Raw genomic sequence first — 24,693 nt, 5'->3', positions numbered from 1 at the left:
TGCATCTTGCCATAGAGCAAAAACTGTGAAAACATTCCTTGCAAAAAGACACATAGGGTCAATGTCATGACATAGAGTTAATGTCAACGAGCAGATGTGATTTGATGCAGGTGTTAGTTTTGGGAATGGAAATTTACAGGGTGATTCCATAATTTATTCCTCAGAATTGAGTGAGTCCATATTTTTTTCCTCTGCTTGGTCTAAAAAAGTAACCGTTACTGACTGCCACAATCTTTTTTTCTTGATTTCGTATAGTTTCTTAAAGCCAGAAAGTTGCCATTTGAAATGACTTTAGTTTTGTGTCATGTCTGTGATCTGCTTTTTTTCTACAAAATTAAACAACAGAATGAACATCCTCTGAGGCCGGTGATTCCATAATTTTTGCCAGGGGTTGTACTTATGGATTCAAGTGTGATGAGAAAAGAAGGTGGAGATTGCCTGCATCCATTCTTGTGCGTGTCTGGCACCATTTATGTAGCGCCCCCCCCCCCCCCCCCCCGTTTTTTTCTTTTTTTTTTTAGTAGACAGGGTGGAGTGCCTCCCACACAGGGACTGACTCTGTTACAAAAACAGAAAACACACAAAAAAAAATCTGCATACTTATTTGGACAGAATCGGAGGTGTTTACCAGAATAAAATTGACACATTACACATGTGGGTTAATTCTCAGTGTTCTGAACCTCAAAATCACTGTTTCACAGCTTGCATTAAATGATCTTGAAGAGAAATATTCATCTTTAATTTGATAAAAAAAAACAAAGCAGGCAATGATTATATTTTAGCTCACGTTATTGCTAAGCACTAACATCACCACTAGATGGCGGCAGATGGTAGCGCAGACCATAATGTGTCTAAATAAAAGTGTAAAAATTAAAGTGAGACATTAAATGTAGAACACACACTTGCACAAAAATGCCTCACAAGAAATACAACACAGACATGTTTGAATGTGTTTTATTGTTGTTGTTGTTATTTTTTATAATTGAGGTGTGTTTGACTTAAAACACGGTGAAATTTGAAATCTTTTAAAATTTTTCTTTCTTTTTCAGATTTTCCAATAGAAAATACAGCGCTGTTTAAATAACAGTGCACCTCTATTGCAATAAGATGAGTTTTCAGGTGCAGCTGCTCCATATCTACATTTTTTTAAAAATTAGTGCAAGGTATAAAAGCAAAAAGTTATGATATTCATGTGCTTTGACAATATGACTGCATAGTTGGTGTGCAGTAGGCAATGCAGTCCATGGGCTCACAGATAATTTTGACTGAATCCGTATCACCTAAGGTGACAAAATGACACAATCCAGTCACAGTATACCAAAGCCCAACACAAAAAATTGTGGTAATCTTCCCAGTGTGCCAGTTGAACCTACATAGGGGTCAATTAAAGATTATGTAGCAATCAAAATTTTAAAAAGCTCCAAGCATGTTTTAAAAAAGCATACCAAATTATTTGTCTGGTCATATGGATTTATTAATTTATGGAGAAAAAGAGCAAAAATGATGACAAAAGTCAAGTTCACTTACCAGAGTCGTCAAAAAAGAAAGTTGCTCCAATTTTGCTATAAAATTCTGCAACTTATTGAATAATGCAACAGGATTTATAAAAGGAATAGTTTGCACCACGTGTTATCACATCATGTGGCAAAATACTCTATACAGTAGATGTTGACTTTGTGTTCTGTTTGCTTTGGTGGCCATGCATTCAAAACAATCAAAACTATTTGATTTTATAAATCCTATTAACCAATAATTCACATCGCTTTTTACCAACCTGAAATTAGCCTTTGTCACCATTTTCTCTTTGTAAACATTATACCTTTTCAGAATTCATATTTCTAGACAAATATTGTGGTACAGAGTGCAAATTATGCATCAATGGGTCCTTAATAGTTAACTAATGCTGGGTGGGATAAATGTAAGCTTTAGCTAGCTAATGCTAGTCAGCTAAACTGTAACTTGAGAGGAAACATTAGAAAGTAGCTAATGTTAGCTTTTATCCGTAGACACTTGACACAATCTTAGAACCTCCGAAAGTAATATAAAGTGTATTGAACAAGCTAGTTAGCTACTTTCATTAATCTACAACAGTATCCTTTGTCTTTCACCGCGCACTGGACCAAAGATTTAAATGAGCCATTGCAATAGTAGGAGTGAGACCGACAGACAACATGTTTAACCATTGTTAAGAAATTATATGATCCACCTTACGGGTGTCTGAAATTGTATTAAAATATTCTTCCAGGCATGAATATGGGAAATACATCGTAATATTCACAATTACAGGTAAGAAGTCTTAATTTGGGGGGGTCAAACCCCCCAGTACGCCCTGTAATTTGAATCATGTGTACATTTCAACATGATTTTTGAATTTTGATCCCTGTGTCATCCTTATTGATGGCAGCAGGCCATAGCATTCACTCCGAGAAGGTTACAGATATTTTTTGTTTGTTTGTTTGTTTTGGTCACCATGGCAGGTGATTTCCCAGATGATCAAGACTTTAAGTTGAGAATCGAGAGGAAGTCATCAGTGGAACCACTCGCTGAGGCGACTGGCTGTATGGAAAACCTGTGCTGTCTTGTCCTTTATGGGATACTAGAGCTGTCGACCCCGACCTGGGGTGCTACTGAAAAGTTGGTTTGGACAAATAATGTTGCTATCAACAGAGGCAAGGCAAATTATCTAGACACTAAGATTCCAGTGAAATTTTCAAGAAAGAAAGAAAAAAGCTTTTTAGATCTAGTTTTTTTTGTACATATGAAAATAAACCTCGGGGTATTTCTCCATATGTGACTGTTTCTTTCCCAACTCAAGGAAGAACAGATGATAAAATTGGGCACACACTTGAATTTATAATTTCAGCCGTCCAGTTTCATCTTTAGTCTGTGCACAATATAAAAGAGACACAGATCTGTGCCTTAAAGCAGTTCTGTGAGGACACTATTTCAGTCTATTATGCCACTCAGTCCCTCCTCTACAAGATAAAGGTCCACACTAGGCATCGTGCCTCGTGTCGCCTCCTGCAGTCGAGGACGTGGAGATGCTGTGGTGTTGGACGGCCTGCAGATGAGGGCCAGGACTTCCTCCTGCAGCTGGACACAAAGACAGCTGTCAATCAATCCCAGTGAGACTGAGTGGATTATCCATGGGGGTTTGTGAGCACGCAGATTTAATTTTACATGTGTAACAAAATAAATAAAACCAATTACAGTTCAGATTACAAGAAAATATCTCTTTATTTCAACACTGGAATACTGTACATACAAGTAAAAAGACAAAAAGAAATATAGGAATATATAATACATGCCTAAAAAGACATCCCACTTTGTTCTGTAAACCCCTTAAAAAACAGGACGGCTGCTTTTATTAAAGCCGCAAGGTGCACCATTTTCAGTACAGTCAAACTGAACATTAATCTGAGGCTCACTGGAGTGCAAGTTTTGTTCTGGGTTAACTTAAAGCAAGGTGAAATCACACCTTGTACAATTGCATTGCACTTTGCATTATTTCCAATAAGAAATTTGTTAAGGTCAGGTTAATTACCGTATTCACCCAAATATAAGACAAGTTTTGTTGTTGTAGGGTTTTTGTTTTGTTTTGTTTTTTTCCTGAAAATGTATCTGAAAAATATGGGCTCATCTTATAATCAGGGCTGTGTTATATTCAGGCCAAGTGGTGGGCACAGCTCGGCTAATCATATAACAGCTAATTAGCAAAGCTAACTTTTTCAGTAGTGGATGACCTATTCAGCTAATTTTGAAAGCCATTAGCAGACCAGTTAGCTATCTCTAAATCTATTTCTGCAAACTTTAAGTCAAGTAACATTAGTTTCAGTAAAGTTTACTGGTCAAAAATGTTTGTAAACCTTAAAATCATGTATTTGTTCCTGTTGGAGCTAGCTTACACACTAATCCAAAAAGCCAAATTTGACACATCGCATGAAGGCAACAAGCATCTCACTGAGCAGCTTAAGCTATGCTAAATTCAACAATTAGATAACTAAAATTATTTTCCAGCTGTGTTTTGTTGTTGTTGTTGTCAATGAACTGTATGTTGAATGAAACCCACTGCTTAATTTAGTTTGTTCATTTACTTATATATGTACATCTAGATCATCATCATCATCTCATCTTGGCATGCTAAACATTTTTGGGAATCTCCATGTTGATGCTTCAGCATATTAAATTTCAGCTCTTTTGGTCTCTTTTTCATAGTTTTAGAGCTAAAAAAAACAAGTCTAAATTCATATAATGAAAGGTGGTTATCAGTTAGCAGTAGCTTAAGATAAATGTCTTGGCAATGTATTACTTTAGCGTTATCACAATTAACTTTTCAGTTTGTGAATTAGCGGTTATCAAAGCTAACGTTTGGTTAGCTGTGCCCACCACTGCCAATACGGTATAAAACATAATATGTTGGGGGGGATCCTTAAAATAAGGAAGGTTTAGAGTGCAGCCTTATTCCCAATTGGCTCTCCATTGTACTCAAAGTGCATGAAATAACTGAAGGTTGTAGCGCTAAAAGAAGGGTTGTGTTTGTGGTATATGGTCCGTGTGTGTACTGAGGGCTGGTATAACTAGGGGGAAAGGGACTATGGCTTTTCTCCTTACATAAAGATAGGGATAAGGGATAATGTAGTTGAATTAGATCCTCAGTGGTGGATGAAGAGTAGTTGCGTCAGGAAAAGCTGAGGACATTTCAAGAGAGGGGTTCAGGGTAGGAGCTGTTACTCACTGGGGTACCCCTGTGACTCTCTCTGCCGGGCAGTCACGGGACAGTCCTTGTGGGTCAGCAGAATCTGCTTCAACTGACCCACCTCCGACCTCAAAGATGTCACCTCGTTCTGAAAACATACCGAGATGTTAGTATCCTTGACATGTACGAGTTTGTACGTCTTGTCTACAGAGGAATTCTCACCTGGAGCTGCAGGTTGGTGTGCGTCAACTCTTCGGCTTTCTTCTCCAGCGATGACACCCATAGTTTCCTCTTCTGCCGACAGCGGGTTGCTGCGGCCCGGTTACGTTCCAGAAACTTCTGCCGTCGTTCATCAGGGTCCTGCTCTGCTGTTCTCCTGCGACGGCTGCCACTGCCTCCTCCTCCGCCACCGCTGCAGCCCCCACCTGGTTGAACTGCATGCTGCGAGTTTGGCGGCTGTGAGGACTGGATCTGTTGTGCTACCGGTGATACCTGCGAACAAAAGGGAGGTAAAGTCATGTCACGTAATGAAGTCAGTCAGGAAATAAACAGTCCAGAAGTGGCATATTGTACCTGCGCCGGAACAGACAGGGGCAGTGCAGGTGGTGACCCCTGGTGCAGGTGAGTCGGGGGTGATTGGTGGGCCTGAGCATGCGGTGCATTCCCGGACTGGTGAAGTGGGTGGTTGTGGGTGTTTCCAAGGTTTTGTGGAGGTGGAGCATGGCATTGGTGCTGGTATGTAAGAGGAGGAGCTGGAAGCTGTGAATGATGATGGTGATGGGCATGATGGTGGTGTTGCAATGGAGGTGCCTGGTGGCGTTGTGACATCATGTCCATGATGTGACCCATGGATGCCATGGGGTTTCCGAGGGTGACCATTCCTGAGTGGTGGTTTTGGTAATTGGGACCCATCACTTGTTTGGATCTCTGAGTGGAGATCGAAACACACACATATATATATATTTAAATGACAGCTGTTCTCCACTAGAGCTATAATGTCCAAATTATTAAGAATTGCACTCCTACACAACCTGTATTTCTGCTGGTTTGTACCTTAAATAGAGCCTTTGACAAATTCTTATAGTGATTCTGTCAGTAAAAATATCCCAGAATCAGCAATCTGTGCTTGGTAAGAACTGCAAGAGGTATTCTGAAGGGCCCCTTCACACATAGTACGAATAAGTACAAATCAGGGCGAATCACGGCAAAACAGCTCGTACGACCGAACCACGAAAACACTGAGCTGACGTCGGGAGGGACACATGGTCAGGCAGGCGTGAACGAGGCGGCTCGCTGTGCTGTGTGCACTCTGACGTGCCTGTCCACTCCCCATCTGTACATCCATATCAGCAGTTCATACGAATGCACTCCCCCCAACACGTCACATGTGTTGCAGATGGGGGGGGCGCAACACATGTGCGATTCACATGCACGGCACGTGTTGTGGGGGGGAGCTGACACTCTGGCACGCCACATGTGCGTTGCTGTTTTGCAACGCCACACTTGTGGGGGCACTTAGACAAATTTCACATCCAGCTTGAAAGTGATCATCTGCTGACTGTTTTTGTGCTAACAGCGTGAATGGCCACACATTTTCTAAGTGCCATGTGAGCGGTGTTAGATGTTCATGTGTGTCACCTGGAATTTAGCCGACACCTGCTGCGAGAGGGATTGAATGGGCACGCACAGCGCACACTCTGTCTTTCAGCCACTGGTGTGCGCAAATAGTTGTAGCAACAGGTCTACGAGGCATTGGAGGCAGCTCCGATTTTACACTTATTGCATACGATTCCTGCTTTGTGTGGAATTCAGCCACATTCATACTATGTGTAAAGGGGCCCTAAGAGAATCAAGTGCCAGCTGCTTGCTGCTCAGCAATGAGAGCAGTTTAGGTTCACACCCGACAAGTTAGCTCTGCAGGTACTTATCAAATGTAATCCCTGGTTGCACTGAAGAACACCATGAGACTTTGCAGGAGCTCAGCTAAGTTACTGGATATAGTGGCCAACTTATAGTTACAGGGAGTGAAGGTGGAGTCTCTGAATAACACCAAGTGAACTGAACAGTTCACGAAGGATGTGTTCTGGCTTATAGTGAAGTCCAATGACCTGGGTACTTTCTCTTTGTGAAGAAAAGCTCATCGACCTTAACTTTGCAGATGATGCTGTGATCTTTGGAAAATACTTGGGCATTGTTGGAAAAGACTGTATCTCGAATAAGATTTTATTAATGGAGACCCAGAGGAGGCATAGCGAAGGTATTGTGACAGAATGTAAGTTATGACACTATTCAGGTTTTGTTATTACCTGTGTACACTAACTTTCACAATATGACTACCTAAGATTGTCAAAGCTTTGGGGAGTGTCAGCAAGGCAAACTCAGAGAGGTCAGTAACTTTTGTTCATGTCTTTTTGCTTGAATAGTTGGAGCACCACCCAGGCATACAACTGTATACCCAGGGAAAGAACAACACAAGTGCCTTTGCTGAGGAGTGCAGGGACTAGAAAAGGTCAAGGGGAAACACAAGTATCACCTGGGTGGGGGAGATCGATGGCTATTTTTGGATGAAACATTGGGTTTACCTTGGTGGATGGTCCTACACCTATATTTAGTGTCAAAAGCTCAGTTTCCACTGCAGGTACCCATAGGATATTTTAATGGTTTGATCATTTTGCCCTTGTCTTGACCGCAGGAACTACACCTGAAAGGCGATTTGATTTTTGGAGCCTTTTTTTTTCGTGGCAAGATAAGTCCCTGTTCCAGGTTAGGTACTTCTGAGCGACCATGAAAAATCATTGGGTGGAGCTCAACGCTGAATAGTTGAACTCACATAGGAGAAGATGACAACAAACAAGTGCCAGTTATAAAAGTGAGCAGAAAAACACAACAGGACATCAGAGGTGACAGATGGACCAACAAGAAGGTAAAGACATTGTTGTCTTTCTTCTCAAAGACCAAAGTCCTGCTCGGACTCAAGTTCTGGAGTCGAAATGAGAAAATGTACATGATCACATCAGCACACCTGGAAAACCCTCAGAATTAAACACACAGTGCTGAGAGATTTTTTTTTTAATTGAAGCAGGACTGCAACCATCTGAAAGACCACAACAACAAAAGTAGATCAGACCACAAAACCAGCGGATGCATTGCTGGACCACACACACCAATGCACCATGCCAACGTGGGGAAAAAAGGCTTGCTGCTTGCTTCAACCATGGACTTTGCAGTGGAGAACACTAGATAAAATCCAGACTCAAGTAGGTAATTCATGAAAGACAGATTTTTAAGAGTTGGCATTACTAGCCCGAAATGACGTTAGCAAGCTAACGGAGAGCCAAATTAAAAAAGCAGACAGTTCTTCTGCTTTTGCGTTCTGACTAGTGCGCTACATTGGATTCTTGGGACAGCTAGGAAGCATGCTTTTATGTTGCCTTGCATTTAACATTAAAATCTGCTTGCTAGCCACTGTTAGCATTAGTTGTTTAATGTCACTGAACATGTACTGTATCTGCATTAGCGCGGTGGGTCTTCACTGGCAGTGGAGACACAGCGTCTGAGAAGACCAATTATGGGGCCATTCCTGGAAATGTTCTCAACATCTGGTAAGTAGGTCGAGGAACTTTTTGAGTGCAAACTTTGTCTTTTTTTTATCAGGAGAGCTGGCTCGGTCCTGGGGGTTGAGCTAGAGTCTGTGGCGGAGGTGTCAGAGAGGAGGATGTTGAGGAAACTGCTCAGCATCCGGGACAACACCCCCCACATGCCATACTGGCATCCAATGTGCAATATTGTTGAAATTCTTGTGCAATGTCTAAAAAAAACAAACTATTGTTCACTGTTTACTGTTACTGTTTCACTGTTTCTGGCAAAATAATGTTCCTTTGGGATCAATAAAGTTGATCTTATATTATCTTATCTTAAAATAGCTGTTGGTTTCGATTTGCTTGCTGAAAAGAGTTTAATAAGACTTCTTTAACACATCCTGATTCTTGAAAACAAAACCTTATCCTGGGGACTATATATCTACACTTAAAACGCCACCAATTGCCACATTTCAAATTTCTATTAAATGTTGTCTGTTAGTGCCACCGTGTTCTCTACAAGCTTAAGAGGCCACGTTTAGCACGATGATGAACTTAGCACTTGGAGCTTGTGATCGTGCATGAACCTTTTCCAACCTGTTTCCCGGCACCACCTAATATAGTAACAGCCAATAAGCCCCCTAACAATACACAACCTCCAGTCAAATAAGCCTCATTTATCCCGAGGAGCCAATCTTCTCCGTGCGTCCTCCTTCGAAGGAAGAATAGGTTTTATAATTATTGGGTTCAATAAATAACCGCTGCCAAAACTATTTCCTTCTAATTGTCCATGATGGTGAAGACAAGTGTAGATGAGTGGGGTAATAAATGTAATAAATGCTGCCAGGCGCAGCGTGGTACCTTCACACTTTATCATTCCAGTATATCATCTGACTAAACAATCTGTAAGAGCTAAATTAAACCCTGTCTCACCTTTCTCCTCCGCTCAGTAGAGAAGAAGGAGAGGTCATGTTTGGAGCATGACATCATCCTCCCCACAACTGCCCCCACTTCCCTCCCTGGCAATATTGCTATCTGTTTCCCTGTTAATATTTCTTTAAGAGAGCAACCTTTTTTTCCCCAGAATCATTCAGCGTTGAGAGAGAAAAAAAATGGGAGCGAGTGTAGCGAGTGCCAAGGGATGAGGTCACCATGTGGCCCCTGCCAACTTTATCTGCTAGTCATACAAGTACGCGCAGCAAACAGGACGAGACACGAGCATTTCTCCTCTCCTTACTACAATGGATCCTTCTGATGCTGGGACCTGTGATTACGTAATGGATCTCCTCTGCCCGGATGACACACCAGGTTGATATTTCTGACTGAATGAAGACACAAACTGTGTGAACGTTTCTGCTTCAGATGACTACGGCCTTACTGTGCAACAAAGGCGCTTTACTCAACTCTGTGCAGAGATGTGTGTTTGTACTGGGAACTTCAAAATAAAACATCTGACGAGGCTTCACCTTCCGATCTTATATGGCCAAGAATCCTCATCTTGTGGATAATGTAAATGTTTTATTTTATTGGTATCATGGGAGCACTTCATTCAGCATGCAACTAAATCTTTCATTCTGTCATCAAAAGTTTAATTCAAGATAATCTGTAAATTTTCATATTAAATTTTACACACTTAAACTAACACTGCAGTGACTACTTACAGTCAGGTCCATAAATAACTGGACGGTGACACAATCATACTTGAGAAATGTTTGTTTATGTGTCTTAGTTTACTCCACTACTCGTCCAAAGTTCTTGAGCCAATTTCTACCAAACGTATCAGTGCAGCAGATAATAGAATATTTAGAGCGGAATCCTGCAAATGGTGATACAAGCATCAAATTTGGCACAAATACTTCTTAGGCATTCCTCTTTTTAAAAAAAAATGGTTGGCCACTTGAATTTTCAATAGGTCGAAGAATTACACATGGGTCAAAATTTTAAAATGCTCCAATCAAGTTGAAAACTACACCACAGTATTTGCCTGATCATAAAGATTCCAAAAAGGTATAGTTTGGACTACCTGCGACTGAATGTTATGGAGTTATGGGGTAAAAACAGCAAGAATGGTGACAAAGGTCAATTTCAGTTTGTACAAGGGTCAAAAATTAAAGTTGCTCCAATTTTGGTAAAAAGTGATGCAAATTATTAGTTGAGTTAACAGGGTTACAAAAAGGACCAGTTTGGACCATGTATCATGCTTAGTTATCACGTTACGGGGCAACATATTTCAGTAGACATTGACCTTGTTTGACCTTTACTGTGGAGACCAAGCATTCAACACTGTCAAAACTATTTCATTTATTAATCCTATTAGCTCAAGCCATTTGGAGCATCATCGCTGGGTAAGATAGAAAGGTGACATATAACTTTATATTAGCATTTAATCCTAGCCAATTCCATGGACGAGCCTTTCTCAATATACTCATGTATAAGTATTGGGTCCAGATTTTGACCTTGGCCTATGACCTTGACTTTTAACTGACCTTTCAAAAATCAAACTAACTTTTTCCTTGACTGACCGTCAATCATTCCACCAATCGTGATCCAAATGGGATCAAATCTCTTGTGTTCCACTTGGAAGGACACAGGACTGGAAACAATACTTCAGCATGCATTACTGCAGGCTGGTGTGAAAATTATAAGAATTACAAGGCTCAGTATTAATTTCAGAAGAAGACGGAATGATCCGTAGAAACAGGAAAATATCATCAGCGCTTGATCCGGATTGGTCAGTACCTGAGGCGAGGAACAGGAGAGGTTGTGGATGGGGGCTGGTATTCCCATTATACAAGGCATCTGCTCTCTATCTGCACAAGAAAAAAAAAGACAAAAAAAAAACTTTCATTATGAAGGGTTTTCCACATGGTCACATCCATCCACAGTTTGATTAATTCCTTGTCAGGTGGGAGGGGGATGATTCTGTTAGTGTTAAGTATTTCTAACTTGGGCTCTTGACCACTCTGGCCAGTATACCTCCATCTATAAATCATATCTGTGTCTGTGTGTGAACGTGTGAATGCGAATACAAAACCGGTGCCCCACACTTACGAACATGTGCTGAGCAGATGCTCCTTGCATGGCGGGATCTGGCAGGGTTCCAGGCAAGGAGGCTGGTAGCGGATGTCTATGTCTGTTCTGCATGTGGAGGAGGGAGGACAGCGGTCCAGGAACTGGCCTGTGGTCAGCCACAGAGAGAGGGGCAGGTCAGTGCCAGAGAGCTATCCATAGCTGAAGTTTCACTAATCCTGGTTCAGAGTCGATACATTTATAGCTGGGTCTTAACGGCAAAGAAAGGTGAGACTCAGATGGATGGGCATGATAAAAAAACAAAAAAAAGTCAAACTGGGATTGGATGAAAGGACTGGCAGAATCATGGCTGAGCTTGAATTGGTGGTAGGAGTGTTGCAATAGGGTAAGCAAAGTAGGCAATTGTGTAGGACCCGAAGATAAAAGCAAAAAAAAAAGTTTCATTACATGAGCTTACATAGTCCATAGCAACAACAATTTCATAAGAATGCCTTTAAATCCAATGATCAGCCATGTACAACCCAACGAGGCCCCGTGCAACTAGCTTGCTGCCGAGCAAAGAAAGGCAAGACTCAGATCACTGGGCATTTGTAAAAAGGTCAATTTGGGGTTGGGTTGATTGGCTCATGGCCCAACTCATATGGGTAGCAGGCAGGGATCTTGCAAAAGGGTAGGCAAACTCGGCAAGTGCTCCCCCTCCTCCCCGAGACTGTCTGATTACGTTACACAGCAATGGCAATTTCATTAGAATCCTCCTAAATTAACTAGCTGCCCTGCCAATATGTAGAGCTAGGTTTGAATCCCACTCATGCTACCTGTCTATGTCCTTGGACAAGACACTTAATCCACCCAGCTGTACATGGGAACCAGCCTTGGCTGGGGAAGTAATGTGCATCAAACTGGCGTCCCGTACAGAGGACGCTGTACACTCTCAGACACTTGATGGTACGGAATCCGGAGATAAGCACAGGCACCAACGGGCATCAGGGCCTATATTGGACTTCTTCCTCTTAAATTCAATGATCGGGTATAGTATAGGGCCTAGAATACCTCAACGAGGTGTCAGAACCCCCCCCATTAGACACTTTGAAATTTGAGAACAACAACCTACAAATCACCACGACGTACATTCACCCTTCAGGCAGTCAAAACAAACATACAAGATGAAAAGGAAAGGGGGGAGACCATGGGAATCTCTAATATGTTGAGTAAATTAGTTATCCAGCGGAGGATGTTGAATCCTGGTGTGCCATGTGCTGACCTAACCCCTGGCTCTCAGCCAGTTGGGCGGCCCATGGGCCCCCACGGCCGCGGTTGAGGTCATCAGTAATGTCACGAGTGAATCTGGAGCATTGCTGCTCAATTAACATACAACAAGCACAGACAAACCAAAACAGCATTTCCTAACGTAACCACAACAGTTCTAGCGGGCCAAAAGCCAGACGCTCTGAGACTAGGTCGCTAGGGAAACCAGTGGTAAACACCAAAGGAAACAGTCAGACAGCCGATCCACGGCCCATTAGCAACACTTAGCTGGTTTCACTGACTAACATGTCTGGATACAGCTGGCACTGATTTACGGCACCGTGACTGACTGTTAGCTCGCTCCCTGCTGTCCTGCCATGTCGTCTGGTCCTGGACAGATGTTTGGAGTTTATTATGTCACCAAATTACTTATGGTAACTTGACTCATCAACTAATCAACTGCAGAGGTTTGACAAAGATTCATGAAACTGTTCGTCAATATACAGCAAGCAGCAAACAGAAGCATGAGGACTGTTTTATTTTGTTAAAACTCAATGTCAAAGTAAAAGAAGATGTTTTGAGTCCTCTTTAGTATTACATGAAGTGAAATTTGTGAGTGTGGGTCTCTGTACAGCCCTGCGATAGAGCGGAGTCCTGTCCGGGGCGTATCGCACCTCACGCCCTATGACTGCTGGAGTCGGCTCCAACCCCCCGTCATACTTAACTGGAGTAAACGGGTATAGAAAATGATGGATGGATGTGTCCGTACAAAACGCTATAACTGGGAAACCGGCGAGCAGATTTTCACCAAATTTATTAGGACTATTCCTTAGGTAAGTTTTCCTTGAGCATTAATGTTTAGAGAAGCTCAGTAAAAAGTCAAGGTGAAGGTTGTCAAAAATATAATGTGACATATCTCCACAACCAGCAGAGGTAGAGTAATGATGTAAGGCTTATATCAATCAGTCAGTCAAGCACAGATAAAGTTAAAACAGGTACATTTATCTGGTTATACCGTGTACTGCTATCAGACATATTGACTTTTTTTTTACTTTCCTGTGAATGAAACAAATCAATTGATTTATCTCATTAAAATGGCTCCAATGACGGGTTAATAGTACATTTAGATTGATTCAAGGCTCACCGTACTAATATAGTCATTAAAATTGATTTTCAATTTCTATTGGGTAATAGCTACCCCGAATAGAAGGACTTTAAAATTTTATAGCCTTAAAAGGGACATAATCAGGGAGTGAGGAAGCGTCATTTTTCCCAGTGCAGACAAAAAAATTCTGACATATGCAAATGTTCTAAATGTAATCTACACAAAAATAGTGATGCTATTCTCATGATGATCTTTGCACCTGCTGTTGACTGCAATATTACTATTTTAGAAAAGTATCAAATATATAACTTTATAACAACACAACGTTTTATTATTACTATTATTATATCAAATGGCTTACGTGTGAGCCTGAATGTTACAAATATAATGCAATGCTAAAAGCCCCTCTATCAATCAATCACAAACAATATTTACGTTTATGAGCTTTTGACAAGAGTGGAAGTTAGCTTTGAGTTAGCGGAAGTTAGCGTGCATGCTTACGTCTGCATAATGTCTTGTAAATCAGTCTAGAGGTGTTATCAGGTTACAAAAACAGCATTTTCAGTTTTAGAAGTGTTTATTTCTCACTAGCTTTTACATAATATATGACAAAAAGGTTGTATTTACACACAAATGAAACAGAGTTTGTAGCTGGCTACCAGCCTGTGATGTCACCACGCTAACATCCGCGAAATGTCTTGTAAATCACTTCAGAGGTTTTATTAGGTTCCAAAAACAGCATTTTCAGTTTTAGAATTGTTTATTTCTCGAGAGCTTTTACATAATATATGACAAAGAGGTTATATTTATACACAAATAAAACAGAGTTTGCAGCTAGCTACCAGCCTGTGACGTTACCACGCTAACATCCACTAAATGTCTTCTAAATCACTTTAGAGGTGTTATCAGGTTACAAAAACACCTTTTTCAGTTTTAGAAGTGTTGATTTCTTGCTAGATTTTACATAATATATGACAAAGAGGTTATATTTGCTCGCAAATGAAACAAAGTTTGCAGCTAGCTACCAGCCTATGACATCACTGTGCTAACATCCGCTAATTGTCTTGTAAATCACTTTAGAGGTGTTATGAGGTTACAAAAACACATTTTTCAGTTTTAGAAGTGTTTATTACTCGCTAGCTTTTACAGAATATATGACAAAACATGTTAACACATAAATGAAGCATTTTTAGCGATACCTGCCGCTAACGTCACTGTGCCGCTCTGATTGGATGTCACCTCCACCACTCAAAACAAAAAAACGGTACAGATTAAATTAGTGCAGCAAATAAGTGAAACAATCATGCAAATGGTGATAAAAGCATCAAATTTGGCAGAAATACTCCTTAGACGCTCTTCTTTTGCAAAAACCCATTGGCCACTTGACTTTTCAATCGGTGGTCAGGTAGGGGTCAATTGAAGAATTATACAGAGGTCAAAATTAAAAGATGCTCCAATCATATTGAAAAATATTCCACATTATTTACCTGATCATAAAGATTCCAAAAAGGTATAGTTTGAACTATCTGTCTCTGAATTCTATGGAGTTACAGGATAAAAACAGCAAGAATGGTGACAAAGGTCAGTGTCATTTTGTGCAAAAGTTAAAGTTGCTTCAATTTTGGTAAAAAGTGATGCAAATTATTGGTTGAGCTAATAGGATTAATAAATGGAATAGTGTTGACAGTGTTGAATGCTTGGTCTCCAAAGTAAAGCTCAAACAAGGTCTACGTCTATTGGATTCTATGACATGTGACATTTGTTACCCCGTAATGTGATAAATAAGAGATACATGGTATCACTATTCCTATTCCTTTTTTAGAACCGTGTTAACTCAACTAGTAATTTGCATCACATTTTACCAAAATTGGAGCAACTTTTTGACCCCTGTACAAAATGACACTGACCTTTGTCACCATTCTTGCTGTTTTTATCCCGTAACTCCATGGAATTCAGTCACAGATAGTTCAAACTATACCTTTTTGGAATCTTTATGATCAGGCAAATAATGTGGAATATTTTTCAATATGATTGGAGCATCTTTTAATACTGACCTCTGTGTAATTCTTCAATTGACCCCTACCTGACCACTGATTGAAAATTCAAGTGGCCAATCGTCTGAGGAGTATTTCTGCCGATTTTGATGCTTTTATCACCATTTGCAGGATTCTCCTCTAAATATTCTCTTATCCGCTGCACTAAATCAGAATGTGACTTTTTAACCTCTTAAAATAGGTAAAGGTTGGCCATCTTGGAACTTGTCCAAGGTCTGTGTCCCAAGAATGTTCCCTGTGAATTTGGAGACTCTGGCAGTAATAGGACTGGATTTATGCTGAGGACAGACAGACTGACGGACCGAAGGACGGACGGATGCAAAGCCTTCACAATACCTGATGGCCATATTTGATGGCCTTGGTTAAAAATCAGAACTGCTTCCACACTATATGTGCATAATGAAATAAACAGATGTCTGCTGAGTTTCCCAAAGCCAGAGTTAAAACATCAGGAAGAGGGGGAGCAACTGCAAGAAGCTGACCTGATGAAAAACAGGAACACATCTAATCTGTCTCAGGAACTGGGTGATAACAAGAGGGCTGTGCACGTCGCGCAGCGACTTCGGCGAGACTCCCGTCTGGTTCTGAGTGAGATTTAACAGAAGGGGGCAGACGGGTGTCTGGGTGGGAATAGTTTTCTGTGGCTCTGAGTGGGTTTGGGTGTCAGTCCTACATTCTCTCTTATTGCTTTGTTCTCCCCATGAATTTATGTTTTGCTCCATTTTTTTCCCCTCGTCTTTCTCTCAGTTTATTACTGCAATGATAAATTATGCATTTGGAAATGGCTGGTGCGTGCCAGATAGAATGAGTTAACGGTACCGCCAAAACAGGACGGGTGGGGCTGGGCATGGAAGAGGGACACTACCGCAATAATGGGCAATATTCATCTGTGCAAGAATGATGGATGAATTATGGATGTACTGTTTGGTCCATAAGTCTTTGGACAACCTTTTTTTTTTTGCCTCTGTACACTGTCACAATGGAGTCAAAATACCACAGTCAAGATGTGATTGTAAGGGCGTTAATTTCATTTTGGAATTAGATTAGATTAGATTAGATTAGATTAGACAGAATTTATTAATCCCTTGGGAAGACTTCCTCAGGGAAATTGAGGTTCCAGCAGCACTGTATAGCAGCACACAGGGTAAGAAGCACACAGAATATCAAAAGAGAAAGTAAAAAACAATTTGCAAAAAATAAATACACAATATAAATACCAGAAATACTGCTCGCTCCTGGTTTACTGGCTATTACTGTTCCTCTCTTTCCCGTCCTCTGTCTTCCTGTTACTCCTCCTCCTCCTGAGACTAATATCTAGAATTCTAGTCATTTGTATGCACAGTCAGTCCCTGTTAGAACTTTTGCAGCCACTTTTCTTTAGACGAGACAGGAGATGGACACATGAACTACAGCTTAAAGAAACTGTACAAACAGTATGACACTCTATGGTATATCTGTTGAGAGCAGCCAGTTCTTAAAAAGTGCATGACTACGCAAAAAGAGATGAGTGAGGGAAGCCACCAATACATCCGGAAAACTCTGAAGGCGTTATAGGATTCTCTAGCAGTGATGCCACCACTGGTCACAGCTTCATGGTGAGGTGGCACAGAGAAGGATTCTCTTAAAAGCTGTGGTGCAACAGAGAAAAGTTGCATGATGAACGGTTTCTCCAATCACATCCACAGTTGATAATTCTGTCAGCACTGTCTGGATGTCTTGGTGGCTTTCCTCACTAGTCTCCTTCTTGCCCAGTTACTGGTGACTCCAGACAGCTTTTCCTGTTACCTACTTACCTGCCAAAAGAGAACTGGATGTAAGAGTGATGATACACTAAAATAATCTGCACATTTAATTTGTCCAGTTATAGGGGTGTGGGAAATGGAGACACTGTCTATACAGTTCTTAAATGTTAAAGCGATGGGTGTTTTTTGTTAAACCCCTTGAATTAAAGCTGAAAGTCTGCACTACAAGTACACACAGAGGCAAAAATAGCAAAAACCATCACTGTCGTAACATTTCTCCACTGAGTTGTAGATGCACATGTATGTCTGTACTCACCCTGCATGAGTCAGGGTTGAAGGCGCTTGAGTGATGACCGATCCAGACTGGGAAGAGGACAGAGTTTGCTGCACGGCCAGACTGCAGCTCGGGCCCATCACGGGGCCGTGGGACTGGGGGTGCTGCAGGGGTTGGGTTTGGGGATGGTGCAGCGGTGGTTGGGGATGTGTGTGCTGAGGCTGGAGCTGAAGCTGGGGTTTGAGATGGTGCTGGTTCAAGCAGGATGGCCCATTGTGGGAAAGTGTCTGTGGGGAGAAGCAGGAGAACCATTTTGCACTTGCACAGCGGCATCATGCATGCAGCTCATGTGCCTGTACATGTGCATGTGTGTGTGCTCTGCTTGAGCAGTGCAGCAGATAACTGAAACAATCCTTAAAATGGTGACAGAAGCACCAAATTTGGCACAAATACACCTTAGACATTCCTCTTTTTAAAAAGCAGACTATCCACTTGATTGTTCAATAAGCGGCCAAGTTGGGGTCAATGAAGAATTACACAGGGGTCAAAATTTACAAATGCTCCAATCATATTGAAAGGTATACCACATTATTTGTCTGATCATAAAGATATAGTATAGTTTGGACTATCTGTGACTGAATGTTATGGAGTTATGGGGTAAAAACAGCAAGAATGGTGACAAAGGTCAATTTCAGGTTGTACAGGGGTCAAAAGTTAAAGTTGCTCCAATTTTGGTAAAAACTGATGCAAATTATTGGTTGAGCTAATCGGATTAATAAATGGAATAGTTTTGACAGTGTTGAATGCTTGGTCTCCAAAGCAAAGGTCAAACAAGGTCAACATCCATTGGATTCTATGACATGTAACATATGTTACACCATAATGTGATAACAAAGCATGGTACATGGTCCAAACTATTGCTTTTTAAAACCCTATTAACTCAACTAATAATTTGCATCACTTTTTACCAAAATTGGAACAACTTTAACTTTTGACCCCTGTAGAAATGGAAACATGACCTTTGTCACCATTCTTGCTGTTTTTACCTCATAACTCCATAACATTCAGTCACAGATAGTCCAAAGTATACCTTTTTGGAATCTTTATGATCAGACAAATAATGTGGTACCATTTTCAATATGACTGCAACATCTTTTAATTTTGACCCCTATGTAAATCTTCAATTGACCCAAACCTGACGGCCGATTGAAAATTAAAGTGGCCATTTATTTTTTTATGCTTGTATCACCATTTGTAGGATTCTGCTCTAAATATTCTCTTATCTGCTGCACTAGAGGATGCGGCTGCACATGCACATGCTCCTTTAGGTGGGCTGGATGCCTAGCTGTTTTATTTATAGGGCAGAATGCAATCGGCCGGTGTGTTTTTTCCTACAGCAGGTCAGATATCTGCAGCCGTCTGACCGCTTTTATCTGCTTCACACGCCAGTGTCGCTCAAAAACACAAGCAAACACCACACCCTCACAAGCAAACATCTTGCAGCAGTGAGGATGCATTCTTCCTTAATTCTCGGGGGTGTTGCTTTCAGACAGTGGGAGAACTTTTATTGTTCTACCTCCTGTTTGCTCTTTTCCTCCTCTTCTGCCGGAGCGCCTTTTAATTTTGACCCCGTGTAATTCTTCAGTTGACCCTTACCTGATTGCCTGGTGAAAATTCAAGTGGCCAATCAGGGTTTTTTTTTTTTTTTTTAACAAGAGTAATGTCTAAGGAGTATTTGTGGTGAATTTGGTGCGTATTTCACCATTTGAAAGATTCCCCTGTAAATATTCTGATATCTGCTGCACTACGTTTCTTCCTCTAAACTGTAGTTGAAACCTCATGTCTTCTTTTTCAGGAAATCCTTCTCTGTGCCACTCCACCGTGCTGGGGTATAAGTGGTAATGCAACACAGAGAAGTTACACTTTCTCCAGTCACAGCCACAGAAACTTATACTCTTTCAGAGCTGTCATGGGTGACTTGGTGGTTTCCCACATGAGTCTTTCTCCTTGCATAAACACTCCAGACAGATTTACCATGAAGCACCAAAATGTTTGCATTTCGTTGTGATTGATGGAAATTCAGTCTCGTTTATATTCAGAGACTTGGAAGTGTTCATGCATTCACTCCCTGATATCTCAAGAAAATGGAAACATGATGATTCGTATTAGCAATAATCCTCATATCTAGTTTGTCCAATTGCATGAATAGTTTATAAAAATGTGTAATTTATAAATGGTTAATGTGATATTTTTGCTAAACACCTTGAATTAAACCAGGCATATCTCAGTTGTTTGATTTCAACTCCATGGTGGGCGTGTAAAGGCAAAATGACAAAAAAAATTGTGTCACTGTTCTAATACAACCCCTGGCAAAAATTATGGAATCACCGGCCTCGGAGGATGTTCATTCAGTTGTTTAATTTTGTAGAAAAAAGCAGATCACAGACATGACACAAAACTAAAGTCATTTCAAATGGCAACTTTCTGGCTTTAAGAAACACTATAAGAAATCAAGAAAAAAAAGATTGTGGCAGTCAGTAACGGTTACTTTTTTAGACCAAGCAGAGTAAAAAAATATGGACTCACTCAATTCTGAGGAATAAATTAGGGAATCACCCTGTAAATTTCATCCCCAAAACTAACACCTGCATCAAATCACATCTGCTTGTTAGTCCTGCATCTAAAAAGGAATGATCACACCTTGGAGAGCGGTTGCACCAAGTGGACTGACATGAATCATGGCTCCAACTACGAGAGATGTCAGTTGAAACAAAGGAGAGGATTATCAAACTCTTAAAAGAGGGTAAATCATCACGCAATGTTGCAAAAGATGTTGGTTGTTCACAGTCAGCTGTGTCTAAACTCTGGACCAAAATACAAACAACATGGGAAGGTTGTTAAAGGCAAACATACTGGTAGACCAAGGAAGACATCAAAGCGTCAAGACAGAAAACTTAAAGCAATATGTCTCAAAATCGAAAATGTACAACAAAACAAATGAGGACGAATGCGAGGAAACTGGAGTCAACGTCTGTGACTGAACTGTAAGAAACCGCCTAAAGGAAATGGGATTTACATACAGAAAAGCTAAACGAAAGCCATCATTAACACCTAAACAGAAAAAACAAGGTTACAATGGGCTAAAGAAAAGCAATCGTGGACTGTGGATGGACTGGATGAAAGTCATATTCAGTGAGGAATCTCGAATCTGCATTGGGCAAGGTGATGATGCTGGAACTTTTGTTTGGTGCCGTTCCAATGAGATTTTTTTTAATGATGACCTGCCTGAACAGAACATGTAAATTTCCACAGTCATTGATGATATGGGGCTGCATGTCAGGTAAAGGGCACTGGGGAGATGGCTGTCATTACATCATCAATAAATGCACAAGTTTACGTTGATATTTTGGACACTTTTCTGATGTTTAAGGATGATGAAATCATTTTTCAAGAAGATAATGCATCTGCCATAGAGCAAAAACTGTGAAAACATTCCTTGCAAAAAGACACATAGGTCAATGTCATGACATAGAGTTAATGTCAACGAGCAGATGTGATTGATGCAGGTGTTAGTTTTGGGAATGGAAATTTACAGGGTGATTCCATAATTATTCCTCAGAATTGAGTGAGTCCATATTTTTTTCCTCTGCTTGGTCTAAAAAGTAACCGTTACTGACTGCCACAATCTTTTTTCTTGATTTCGTATAGTTTCTTAAAGCCAGAAAGTTGCCATTTGAAATGACTTAGTTTTGTGTCATGTCTGTGATCTGCTTTTTTTCTACAAAATTAAACAACAGAATGAACATCCTCTGAGGCCGGTGATTCCATAATTTTTGCCAGGGGTTGTACTTATGGATTCAAGTGTGATGAGAAAAGAAGGTGGAGATTGCCTGCATCCATTCTTGTGCGTGTCTGGCACCATTTATGTAGCGCCCCCCCCCCCCCCCCCCCGTTTTTTTTCTTTTTTTTTTTTAGTAGACAGGGTGGAGTGCCTCCCACACAGGGACTGACTCTGTTACAAAAACAGAAAACACACAAAAAAAAATCTGCATACTTATTTGGACAGAATCGGAGGTGTTTACCAGAATAAAATTGACACATTACACATGTGGTTAATTCTCAGTGTTCTGAACCTCAAAATCACTGTTTCACAGCTTGCATTAAATGATCTTGAAGAGAAATATTCATCTTTAATTTGATAAAAAAAAACAAAGCAGGCAATGATTATATTTTAGCTCACGTTATTGCTAAGCACTAACATCACCACTAGATGGCGGCAGATGGTAGCGCAGACCATAATGTGTCTAAATAAAAGTGTAAAATTAAAGTGAGACATTAAATGTAGAACACACACTTGCACAAAAATGCCTCACAAGAAATACAACACAGACATGTTTGAATGTGTTTTATTGTTGTTGTTGTTATTTTTTATAATTGAGGTGTGTTTGACTTAAAACACGGTGAAATTTGAAATCTTTTAAAATTTTTCTTTCTTTTTCAGATTTTCCAATAGAAAATACAGCGCTGTTTAAATAACAGTGCACCTCTATTGCAATAAGATGAGTTTTCAGGTGCAGCTGCTCCATATCTACATTTTTTTAAAAATTAGTGCAAGGTATAAAAGCAAAAGTTATGATATTCATGTGCTTTGACAATATGACTGCATAGTTGGTGTGCAGTAGGCAATGCAGTCCATGGGCTCACAGATAATTTTGACTGAATCCGTATCACCTAAGGTGACAAAATGACACAATCCAGTCACAGTATACCAAAGCCCAACACAAAAAATTGTGGTAATCTTCCCAGTGTGCCAGTTGAACCTACATAGGGGTCAATTAAAGATTATGTAGCAATCAAAATAAAAAGCTCCAAGCATGTTTTAAAAAAGCATACCAATTATTGTCTGGTCATATGGATTTATTAATTTATGGAGAAAAAGAGCAAAATGATGACAAAAGTCAAGTTCACTTACCAGAGTCGTCAAAAAAGAAAGTTGCTCCAATTTTGCTATAAAATTCTGCAACTTATTGAATAATGCAACAGGATTTATAAAAGGAATAGTTTGCACCACGTGTTATCACATCATGTGGCAAATACTCTATACAGTAGATGTTGACCTTTGTGTTCTGTTTGCTTTGGTGGCCATGCATTCAAAACAATCAAAACTATTTGATTTTATAAATCCTATTAACCAATAATTCACATCGCTTTTACCAACCTGAAATTAGCCTTTGTCACCATTTTCTCTTTGTAAACATTATACCTTTTCAGAATTCATATTTCTAGACAAATATTGTGGTACAGAGTGCAAATTATGCATCAATGGGTCCTTAATAGTTAACTAATGCTGGGTGGGATAAATGTAAGCTTTAGCTAGCTAATGCTAGTCCAGCTAAACTGTAACTTGAGAGGAAACATTAGAAAGTAGCTAATGTTAGCTTTTATCCGTAGACACTTGACACAATCTTAGAACCTCCGAAAGTAATATAAAGTGTATTGAACAAGCTAGTTAGCTACTTTCATTAATCTACAACAGTATCTTTTGTCTTTCACCGCGCACTGGACCAAAGATTTAAATGAGCCATTGCAATAGTAGGAGTGAGACCGACAGACAACATGTTTAACCATTGTTAAGAAATTATATGATCCACCTTACGGGTGTCTGAAATTGTATTAAAATATTCTTCCAGGCATGAATATGGGAAATACATCGTAATATTCACAATTACAGGTAAGAAGTCTTAATTTGGGGGGGTCAAACCCCCCAGTACGCCCTGTAATTTGAATCATGTGTACATTTCAACATGATTTTTGAATTTTGATCCCTGTGTCATCCTTATTGATGGCAGCAGGCCCATAGCATTCACTCCGAGAAGGTTACAGATATTTTTTGTTTGTTTGTTTGTTTTGGTCACCATGGCAGGTGATTTCCCAGATGATCAAGACTTTAAGTTGAGAATCGAGAGGAAGTCATCAGTGGAACCACTCGCTGAGGCGACTGGCTGTATGGAAAACCTGTGCTGTCTTGTCCTTTATGGGATACTAGAGCTGTCGACCCCGACCATGGGGTGCTACTGAAAAGTTGGTTTGGACAAATAATGTTGCTATCAACAGAGGCAAGGCAAATTATCTAGACACTAAGATTCCAGTGAAATTTTCAAGAAAGAAAGAAAAAAGCTTTTTAGATCTAGTTTTTTTTGTACATATGAAAATAAACCTCGGGGTATTTCTCCATATGTGACTGTTTCTTTCCCAACTCAAGGAAGAACAGATGATAAAATTGGGCACACACTTGAATTTATAATTTCAGCCGTCCAGTTTCATCTTTAGTCTGTGCACAATATAAAAGAGACACAGATCTGTGCCTTAAAGCAGTTCTGTGAGGACACTATTTCAGTCTATTATGCCACTCAGTCCCTCCTCTACAAGATAAAGGTCCACACTAGGCATCGTGCCTCGTGTCGCCTCCTGCAGTCGAGGACGTGGAGATGCTGTGGTGTTGGACGGCCTGCAGATGAGGGCCAGGACTTCCTCCTGCAGCTGGACACAAAGAACAGCTGTCAATCAATCCCAGTGAGACTGAGTGGATTATCCATGGGGGTTTGTGAGCACGCAGATTTAATTTTACATGTGTAACAAAATAAATAAAACCAATTACAGTTCAGATTACAAGAAAATATCTCTTTATTTCAACACTGGAATACTGTACATACAAGTAAAAAGACAAAAAGAAATATAGGAATATAATACATGCCTAAAAAGACATCCCACTTTGTTCTGTAAACCCCTTAAAAAACAGGACGGCTGCTTTTATTAAAGCCGCAAGGTGCACCATTTTCAGTACAGTCAAACTGAACATTAATCTGAGGCTCACTGGAGTGCAAGTTTTGTTCTGGGTTAACTTAAAGCAAGGTGAAATCACACCTTGTACAATTGCATTGCACTTTGCATTATTTCCAATAAGAAATT

At 40.3% G+C, this 24,693-nt stretch overlaps 1 protein-coding gene across 1 annotated transcript; it reads right to left on the bottom strand.

The window, feature by feature from the left end:
• Nucleotides 1–978: 978 nt before the first annotated feature.
• On the bottom strand, nucleotides 979–22,965 carry LOC117501520 (cyclic AMP-responsive element-binding protein 5-like). Its single transcript, XM_034160410.1, has 9 exons — nucleotides 22,943–22,965; nucleotides 19,301–19,388; nucleotides 17,767–18,011; nucleotides 11,322–11,452; nucleotides 11,014–11,078; nucleotides 5,270–5,623; nucleotides 4,919–5,188; nucleotides 4,736–4,844; nucleotides 979–3,093 (listed from the first exon to the last, which is right to left on the bottom strand). Exons 1-9 carry the CDS (start codon nucleotides 22,963–22,965, stop codon nucleotides 2,996–2,998), a joined length of 1,383 nt encoding a protein of 460 aa, XP_034016301.1. The 3' UTR covers nucleotides 979–2,995.
• Between the last annotated feature and the right edge of the window lie 1,728 nt (nucleotides 22,966–24,693).

This window comes from Thalassophryne amazonica, chromosome 20 (assembly GCF_902500255.1).
Source record: "Thalassophryne amazonica chromosome 20, fThaAma1.1, whole genome shotgun sequence".
Lineage (NCBI taxonomy): Eukaryota > Metazoa > Chordata > Actinopteri > Batrachoidiformes > Batrachoididae > Thalassophryne > Thalassophryne amazonica.
Note: the sequence above shows the minus strand (reverse complement) of the source record. Positions and strands in the feature narration are given on the sequence as shown.